The sequence below is a fragment of the Pristiophorus japonicus genome, unplaced genomic scaffold (genome assembly GCF_044704955.1).
Source record: "Pristiophorus japonicus isolate sPriJap1 unplaced genomic scaffold, sPriJap1.hap1 HAP1_SCAFFOLD_3653, whole genome shotgun sequence".
Lineage (NCBI taxonomy): Eukaryota > Metazoa > Chordata > Chondrichthyes > Pristiophoridae > Pristiophorus > Pristiophorus japonicus.
The window spans coordinates 1-10,000 of record NW_027253492.1 but is presented as its reverse complement, the minus strand read 5'-3'; the positions used below and the strand labels follow the sequence as shown (position 1 = coordinate 10,000).

General features: G+C 57.9%; 1 protein-coding gene across 1 annotated transcript; it reads right to left on the bottom strand.

The window, feature by feature from the left end:
- Positions 1 to 1,944: 1,944 nt before the first annotated feature.
- LOC139250289 (solute carrier family 12 member 6) lies at positions 1,945 to 9,995 on the bottom strand (the record flags this gene model as incomplete). Its single annotated transcript, XM_070872778.1, has 6 exons — positions 1,945 to 2,112; positions 2,816 to 2,923; positions 5,297 to 5,428; positions 7,917 to 8,086; positions 9,325 to 9,520; positions 9,846 to 9,995. Coding segments are annotated over 6 exons (909 nt in total), but the record flags the coding sequence as incomplete, so codon positions are not given.
- Between the last annotated feature and the right edge of the window lie 5 nt (positions 9,996 to 10,000).

The following is a 10,000-nucleotide window of genomic DNA, read 5'->3' as shown; positions in this document are numbered from 1 at the left end:
GCGAGAGAGAGGGGGGAGCGAGAGAGAGGGGGGGGGCGAGAGAGAGGGGGGGCGAGAGAGAGGGGGGGCGAGAGAGAGGGGGGCGAGAGAGAGGGGGGCGAGAGAGAGGGGGGGCGAGAGAGAGGGGGGGCGAGAGAGAGGGGGGGCGAGAGAGAGGGGGGGCGAGAGAGAGGGGGGCGAGAGAGAGGGGGGCGAGAGAGAGGGGGGGCGAGAGAGAGGGGGGGGAGCGAGAGAGGGGGGGCGAGAGGGGGAGGGGCGAGAGAGGGGGGGCGCGAGGAGAGAGGGGGGGCGCGAGAGAGAGGGGGGGCGCGAGAGAGAGGGGGGGGCGAGAGAGAGGGGGGGCGCGAGAGAGGGGGGGCCGCGAGAGAGAGGGGGGCGCGAGAGAGAGGGGGGGCGCGAGAGAGAGGGGGGCGCGAGAGAGAGGGGGGGCGCGAGAGAGAGGGGGGCGCGAGAGAGAGGGGGGGCGCGAGAGAGAGGGGGGGCGCGAGAGAGAGGGGGGCGCGAGAGAGAGGGGGGCGCGAGAGAGAGGGGGGGCGCGAGAGAGAGGGGGGGCGCGAGAGAGAGGGGGGCGCGAGAGAGAGGGGGGGCGCGAGAGAGAGGGGGGCGCGAGAGAGAGGGGGGCGCGAGAGAGAGGGGGGCGCGAGAGAGAGGGGGGCGCGAGAGCGGGCGCGAGAGAAGGGGGCGCGAGAGAGAGGGAGACGGGCGAGAGAGAGGGGGCGAGAGAGAAGGGGGGCGAGAGAAAGGGGGGCGAGAGAAAGGGGGGCGAGAGAAAGGGGGGCGAGAGAAAGGGGGGGCGAGAGAAAGGGGAGCGAGAGCAGGGGGGGGCGAGAGAGAAGGGGGGGCGAGAGAAAGGGGGGGGCGAGAGAAAGGGGGAGCGAGAGCAGGGGGGGGCGAGAGCGGGGGGGCGAGAGCGGGGGGGGCGAGAGCAGGGGGGGGGCGAGAGCGGGGGGGGCAGAGAGGGGGAGGGGGCGAGGGAGAGAGAGGATGGGAGAAAGGGAGGGGCAGTACTGAGGGAGCGCCGCACTGTCGGAGGGTCAGTACTGAGGGAGTGCCGCACTGTCGGAGGGGCAGTACTGAGGGAACGCCGCACTGTCGGAGGGGCAGTACTGAGGGAGCACCGCACTGTCGGAGGGGCAGTACTGAGGGAGCCCCGCACTGTCGGAGGGGCAGTACTGAGGGAACGCCGCACTGTCGGAGGGGCAGTACTGAGGGAGCACCGCACTGTCGGAGGGGCAGTACTGAGGGAGCCCCGCACTGTCGGAGGGGCAGTACTGAGGGAGCGCCGCACTGTCGGAGGGGCAGTACTGAGGGAGTGCCGCACTGTCGGAGGGGCAGTACTGAGGGAGCGCCGCACTGTCGGAGGGGCAGTATTGAGGGAGCGCCACACTGTCGGAGGGGCAGTACTGAGGGAGTGCCGCACTGTCGGAGGGGCAGTACTGAGGGAGCTCCGCACTGTCGGAGGGGCAGTACTGAGGGAGCGCCGCACTGTCGGAGGGGCAGTGCTGAGGGAGTGCCGCACTGTCGGAGGGGCAGTACTGAGGGAGCGCCGCACTGTCGGAGGGGCAGTACTGAGGGAGCGCCGCACTGTCGGAGGGGCAGTACTGAGGGAGAGCCGCACTGTCGGAGGGGCAGTACTGAGGGAGCGCCGCACTGTCGGAGGGGCAGTACTGAGGGAGAGCCGCACTGTCGGAGGGGCAGTACTGAGGGAGCGCCGCACTGTCGGAGGGCTGGGGGCATTTGGGGATTATCAGTGTGAGCGAGCCGTGAGCGGTGTGTGCGCGAGCCGTGAGCGGTGTGTGCGCGAGCCTGGAGTGGAGCAGGAGGGGGCAGTACGGGGGTACAGAGTCACCGAACAGACGGGGGAGATTAACAGGTACCCGGGTACGCAGGGGGAAGAGGGAGAGGGGTGTCAGTGCGGAGAAGAAAGCGGGGTTTGGGGGTTCGAGAATATTGCACAAGCTAATGGGGTGGTGAGGGGGTATAATCCCCCCGCTGGTTACAGCCCAACCCCTCCCACCCCGCTCCCAGACACGCAACACACGGCTCAGCCACAGCAAAGGAAAAATCACTAACTTCTTTGGGCTGGAGGCTGCTGATTGAAGCTGTTATTCCCTGAGGAGAGAGACTGGTTTAACATTCATTCATCGCAGCCACATTCACAGCCTCAACCCGGGAATCAGTAACTCGATAGTACCCCCAACCGTATCTCACTCCCGGGTATCTGTTATTCTACATATAAACCCCTCCGAACCCCTCGATTAGATTCCAGCCTGTAACTCACACCCAGGTATCTGTTATTCTATATATAAACCCCCCGAACCCCTCGATAGAACCCCCAACCGTATCTCACTCCCGGGTATCTGTTATTCTATATATAAACCCCCCCGAACCCCTCGATTAGATTCCAGCCTGTAACTCACTCCCGGGTATCTGTTATTCTACATATAAACCCCTCTGAACCCCTCGATTAGATTCCAGCCTGTAACTCACACCCAGGTATCTGTTATTCTATATATAAACCCCCCGAACCCCTCGATTAGATTCCAGCCTGTAACTCACTCCCAGGTATCTGTTATTCTATATAAACCCCCCCCGAACCCCTCGATTAGATTCCAGCCTGTAACTCACTCCCGGGTATCTGTTATTCTATATATAAACCACCCGAACCCCTCGATTAGATTCCAGCCTGTAACTCACTCCCGGGGTACCTGTTATTCTATATATAAACCCCCCGAATCCCTCGATCCGCTTGGTTGGAGTTTCATGGTGTGCTGGGCACAGCCCCAGGGTCTCTCAGGGAGCTACGAATTCCTACCTCTCGATCTCTCTCGGTCTTCGAAAGCCGCATTTGCCTCAGCATCTGGGACCGCTGCTCCATCATCAGTGTCCTCTCGTAGGTGTACGCTGATATGTCGCTGTCGTGCTGCGGTTAAACGGACAGGGTCTTAACATAAGAACAAGGAGCAGGAGTCGGCCATTCGGCCCCTCGAGCCTGCTCCGCCATTTAATACGATCATGGCTGATCCGATCATGGACTCAGCTCCACTTCCCCGCCCGCTCCCCATAACCCTTCACTCCCTTATCGCTCAAAAATCTGTCTATCTCCACCTTAAATATATTCAATGACCCAGCCTCCACAGCTCTCTGGGGCAGAGAATTCCACAGATTTACAACCCTCTGAGAGAAGAAATTCCTCCTCATCTCAGTTTTAAATGGGCGGCCCCTTATTCTAAGACCATGCCCCCTAGTTCTAGTCTCCCCCATCAGTGGAAATATCCTCTCTGCATCCACCTTGTCAAACCCCCTCATAATCTGATACGTTTCGATAAGATCACCTCTCATTCTTCTGAACTCCAATGAGTAGAGGCCCAACCTCCTCAACCTTTCCTCATAAGTCAACCCCCTCATCCCCGGAATCAACCGAGTGAACCTTCTCTGAACTGCCTCCAAAGCAAGTATATCCTTTCGTAAATACGGAAACCAAAACTGCACGCAGTACTCCAGGTGTGGCCTCACCAATACCCTGTATAACTGGAGCAAGACTTCCCTGCTTTTATACTCCATCCCCTTTGCAATAAAGGCCAAGATACCATTGGCCTTCCTGATCACTTGCTGTACCTGCATACTATCCTTTTGTGTTTCATGCACAAGGACCCCCAGGTCCTGCTGTACTGCGGCACTTTGTAATCTTTCTCCATTTAAATAATAACTTGCTCTTTGATTTTTTCTGCTGCCTAAGCATGCCCTCCAGTGACCCACCCTTCAACCACTGATAACAGTCCCTGTGCATTTACTCGACTGAAACCCTTCACAATGTTCAACACCCCATCAAATCTCCCCTTAACCTTCTCTGCTCCAAGGAGAACAACCCCAGCCTCTCCAGTCTCTCCCCGTCACTGAGGTCCCACATCCCCGGGACCATTCTGGCCAATCTCCCCTGGACCTTCTCCAAGGCCTTCACATCCTCTCTAAAGTACGGTGCCCAGAATTGGACACAATACTCCAGCTGTGGCCGAACTAATGTATATATATATATATATATATGTATATATTATTTTTTATATTTTGGATTGTCTCTGGAAATGGAGTTCAGACACGGATCAGCCATGTTCTCACTGAATGGCGGAACAGGCTCCTCGGAGAACCCCACAGCGCAGGAGGGGGGCATTCAGCTTTGGTAAAAAGCGGTCCAATAAATTCCATTCTTTCTCCTGTTCCTGTGTAACGGGCTCGAGGGGCTGAATGGGCCTCCTCCTGTTCCTGTGTAACAGGCTCGAGGGGCTGAATGGGCCTCCTCCTGTTCCTGTGTAACAGGCTCGAGGGGCTGAATGGGCCTCCTCCTGTTCCTGTGTAACAGGCTCGAGGGGCTGAATGGGCCTCCTCCTGTTCCTGTGTAACAGGCTCGAGGGGCTGAATGGCCCCCTCCTGTTCCTGTGTAACAGGCCCGAGGGGCTGAATGGGCCTCCTGCTGTTCCTGTGTAACAGGCTCGAGGGGCTGAATGGGCCTCCTCCTGTTCCTGTGTAACAGGCTCGAGGGGCTGAATGGGCCTCCTCCTGTTCCTGTGTAACAGGCTCGAGGGGCTGAATGGGCCTCCTCCTGTTCCTGTGTAACAGGCTCGAGGGGCTGAATGGGCCTCTTCCTGTTCCTGTGTAACAGGCTCGAGGGGCTGAATGGGCCTCCTCCTGTTCCTGTGTAACAGTCTGAGGGGCTGAATGGACCTCCTCCTGTTCCTGTGTAACAGGCTCGAGGGGCTGAATGGGCCTCCTCCTGTTCCTGTGTAACAGGCTCGAGGGGCTGAATGGGCCTCCTCCTGTCCCTGTGTAACAGGCTCGAGGGGCTGAATGGGCCTCCTCCTGTCCCTATGTAACAGGCTCGAGGGGCTGAATGGGCCTCCTCCTGTTCCTGTGTAACAGGCTTGAGGGGCTGAATGGGCCTCCTCCTGTTCCTGTGTAACAGGCTCGAGGGGCTGAATGGGCCTCCTCCTGTTCCTGTGTAACAGACCCGAGGGGCTGAATGGGCCTCCTGCTGTTCCTGTGTAACAGGCTCGAGGGGCTGAATGGGCCTCCTCCTGTTCCTGTGTAACAGGCTCGAGGGGCTGAATGGGCCTCCTCCTGTTCCTGTGTAACAGGCTCGAGGGGCTGAATGGGCCTCCTCCTGTTCCTGTGTAACAGGCTTGAGGGGCTGAATGGGCCTCCTCCTGTTCCTGTGTAACAGGCTCGAGGGGCTGAATGGGCCTCCTCCTGTTCCTCTGTTTCCGGTTACATGGCGGGGGGCAGTGTCTGATCGGGCCCTCACCATCTCCACCACCTCGACCTCAGCATCGATGCGCAGGTGGTACAGGAAGGTTGCAAGGTCTTTCTTCATCTGGATGCTGTTATCCTCCATCTGGGCCACAGTGAAGATCCGGATATTACACTTCCTCCAAACCTGGAGAGAGAAAGAGAGAGGGGCAGTGAGAGGGAGCGAGAGGGAGGGGCAGAGAGAGGGGCAGTGAGAGAGGGAGAGAGAGCGGGACACAGACAGAGAGCGCAAGAGAGAGAGATAGAGATAGAGACAGAGACAGAGAGGCAGTGTGAGAGAGAGAGAGAGAGAGAGAGAGAGAGAGGGGGGGGGGGGGGGGGGGATGAGAGGGAGCCAGCGAGCGAGAGACCGAGCGAGGTGCGGTGAGAGGGAGAGACCGAGTGAGCGAGGGACCGAGCGAGGTGCGGTGAGAGAGAGAGAGGAGCAGTGAAAGAGCGAGAGTGAGGGAGTCAGAGAGCGAGGGAGTCAGAGAGCGAGGGAGTCAGAGAGCGAGGGAGTCAGAGAGCGAGGGAGTCAGAGAGCGAGGGAGTCAGAGAGCGAGGGAGTCAGAGAGCGAGGGAGTCAGAGAGCGAGGGAGTCAGAGAGCGAGGGAGACAGAGAGCGAGGGAGACAGAGAGCGAGGGAGACAGAGAGCGAGGGAGACAGAGAGCGAGGGAGACAGAGAGCGAGGGAGACAAAGGAGGACAAAGGGTTTCATTAGGAGGGAGAAAATAGAGTCTTAGAGTAAGCTTCCAGGGAACATAAAAACTGACTGTAAAAGCTTCTATAGATATGTGAAGAGAAAAAGATTAGTGAAAACAAACGTAGGTCCCTTGCAGTCAGATTCAGGTGAATTTATAATGGGGAACAAAGAAATGGCGGACCAATTGAACAAATATTTTGGTTCTGTCTTCACGAAGGAAGACACAAATAACCTTCCGGAAATACGAGGGGACCGAGGGTCTAGTGAGAAGGAGGAACTGAAGGATATCCTCATTAGTCAGGAAATTGTGTTGGGGAAATTGATGGGATTGAAGGCCGATAAATCCCCGGGGCCTGATAGTCTGCATCCCAGAGTACTTAAGGAAGTGGCCCTAGAAATAGTGGATGCATTGGTGATCATTTTCCAACAGTCTATCGACTCTGGATCGGTTCCTATGGACTGGAGGGTAGCTAATGTAACACCACTTTTTAAAAAAGGAGGGAGAGAGAAAACAGGGAATTATAGACCGGTTAGACTGACATTAGTGGGGAAAATGTTGGAATCAATTATTAAAAATGAAATAGCAGCGCATTTGGAAAGCAGTGACAGGATCGGTCCAAGTCAGCGTGGATTTATGAAAGGGAAGTCATGCTTGACAAATCTTCTGGAATTTTTTGAGGATGTAACTAGCAGAGTGGACAAGGGAGAACCAGTGGATGTGGTGTATTTGTACTTTCAAAAGGCTTTTGACAAGGTCCCACACAAGAGATTGGTGGGAAAATTAAAGCACATGGTATTGGGGGTAATGTACTGACGTGGATAGAGAACTGGTTGGCAGACAGGAAGCAGAGAGTCGGGATAAACGGGTCCTTTTCAGAATGGCAGGCAGTGACTAGTGGGGTGCCGCAGGGCTCAGTGCTGGGACCCCAGCTATTTACAATATACATTAATGATTTAGATGAAGGAATTGAGTGTAAAATCTCCAAGTTTGCAGATGACACTAAGCTGGGTGGCGGTGTGAGCTGTGAGGAGGACGCTAAGAGGCTGCAGGGTGACTTGGACAGGTTAGGTGAGTGGGCAAATGCATGGCAGATGCAGTATAATGTGGATAAATGTGAGGTTATCCACTTTGGGGTCAAAAACAGGAAGGCAGAATATTATCTGAATGGCGACAGATTAGGAAAAGGGGAGGTGCAACGAGACCTGGGTGTCATGGTTCATCAGTCATTGAAAGTTGGCATGCAGGTACAGCAGGCGGTGAAGAAGGCAAATGGTATGTTGGCCTTCATAGCGAGGGGATTTGAGTATAGGAGCAGGGAGGTCTTACTGCAGTTGTACAGGGCCTTGGTGAGGCCTCACCTGGAATATTGTGTTCAATTTTGGTCTCCTAATCTGAGGAAGGACATTCTTGCTATTGAGGGAGTGCAGCGAAGGTTCACCAGACTGATTCCTGGGATGACAAGACTGACATATGAAGAAAGACTGGATCGACTAGACTTATATTCAAGGATGAGAGGGGATCTCATGGAAACAGATAAAATTCTGACGGGACTGGACAGGTTAGATGCAGGAAGAATGTTCCCGATGTTGGGGAAGTCCAGAACCAGGGCTCACACAGTCTAAGGATAAGGGGTAAGCCATTTAGGACCGAGATGAGGAGAAACTTCTTCACTCAGAGAGTTGTGAACCTGTGGAATTCTCTACCACAGAGAGTTGTTGAGGCCAGTTCGTTGGATATATTCAAGAGGGAGTTAGATGTGACCCTTACGGCTAAAGGGATCAAGGGGTATGGAGAGAAAGCAGGAAAGGGGTACTGAGGTGAATGATCAGCCCGTGATCTTATTGAATGGTGGTGCAGGCTCGAAGAGCCGAATGGCCTACTCCTGCACCTATTGTCTAATTTCACCCCCGCGGTGTGTACACGCCCAGTACCTTGTGCTGTTTGAGGAGGAAGGGCAGCAGCATTAGCATCCCTCCGTCATGGACGATCCACCAGACATCGACGGTGCCCTCGGTGAAAGGCTCACCGTTCCCGGGGAAGAAGGTGATGTTCTTGGGCACCAGCAGGGCCAGGTGGGCTGCCGTGGTCACCCGCACCGTCCCTGGGATGGAGAACAGGACAGCGTGTCACCGGAACCCAACCCAGAGCTCACCGCGTCACCGGAACCCAACCCAGAGCTCACCGTGTCACCGGAACCCAACCAGAGCTCACTGCGTCACCGGAACCCAACCCAGAGCTCACTGCGTCACCGGAACCCAACCCAGAGCTCACCGCGTCACCGGAACCCAACCCAGAGCTCACCGTGTCACCGGAACCCAACCCAGAGCTCACTGCGTCACCGGAACCCAACCCAGAGCTCACGGTGTCACCGGAACCCAACCCAGAGCTCACCGGAACCCAACCCAGAGCTCACCGCGTCACCGGAACCCAACCCAGAGCTCACCGCGTCACCGGAACCTAACCCAGAGCTCACGGTGTCACCGGAACCCAACCCAGAGCTCACCGCGTCACCGGAACCTAACCCAGAGCTCACGGTGTCACCGGAACCCAACCCAGAGCTCACCGCATCACCGGAACCAAACCCAGAGCTCACGGTGTCACCGGAACCCAACCCAGAGCTCACCGCATCACCGGAACCAAACCCAGAGCTCACCGCATCACCGGAACCCAACCCAGAGCTCACGGTGTCACCGGAACCCAACCCAGAGCTCACCGCATCACCGGAACCCAACCCAGAGCTCACCGCATCACCGGAACCCAACCCAGAGCTCACGGTGTCACCGGAACCCAACCCAGAGCTCACGGTGTCACCGGAACCCAACCCAGAGCTCACCGCGTCACCGGAACCCAACCCAGAGCTCACTGCGTCACTGGAACCCAACCCAGAGCTCACCGCATCACCGGAACCAAACCCAGAGCTCATGGTGTCACCGGAACCCAACCCAGAGGTCACCGCGTCACCGGAACCAAACCCAGAGCTCATGGTGTCACCGGAACCCAACCCAGAGCTCACGGTGTCACCGGACCCCAACCCAGAGCTCACCGCATCACCGGAACCAAACCCAGAGCTCACCGCATCACCGGAACCCAACCCAGAGCTCACCGCATCACCGGAACCAAACCCAGAGCTCACGGTGTCACCGGAACCCAACCCAGAGCTCACCGCATCACCGGAACCAAACCCAGAGCTCACGGTGTCACCGGAACCCAACCCAGAGCTCACCGCATCACCGGAACCCAACCCAGAGCTCACTGCATCACCGGAACCAAACCCAGAGCTCACGGTGTCACCGGAACCCAACCCAGAGCTCACCGGACGACGGGGGTAGGGACACTCACCGATGAAGGTTTTCCAGGCTCGTGGGTCTTCGCTCTGCCTCCAGCCACTGGGCCAGCCCAGGACCACGGTGTTGTGCTTCATGCCCCCCAGGCCGCAGGACTGGATGAGGTGGGAGACCCCCTCGCGGACCTTGGCCGCCACCACCACCTGGCAGAAGCCCTTCACCCGCTCCTTCTCCATCAGCAGCTTGATGGTCTGAAAATAGACACAGCGCGCAGCCGTTAGAGTCTGTTCACCGGGCCCCCGGCCATGGGGCCAGACCACCACACACAGGGCCCGGACCTCCCAGACGCAGGGGCCCCGGGCCTCCCAGACGCAGGGGCCCCGGGCCTCCCAGACGCAGGGGCCCCGGGCCTCCCAGACGCAGGGGCCCCGGGCCTCCCAGACGCAGGGGCCCCGGGCCTCCCAGACGCAGGGGCCCCGGGCCTCCCAGACGCAGGGGCCCCGGCCCTGCTGGGTGTGTGGGCCCCGAGCCTCGGCAGTGAGCGGATTGCGGGGTACTCGGAGGGGAAGCCTGTACCTGCTCAGCGGCCAGCGCCTCCCCGTAATGTTCCAGGAAGTTCCCAGTCAGCACCGAGCCCACGATCGTCAGGCCCTTGCCTGCTTTCAGCTGCGACGCAAAGGTCAGGAGCCGCGGGTACTTGACGTGGAGATCTTCATCCAGCTTGATCAGCA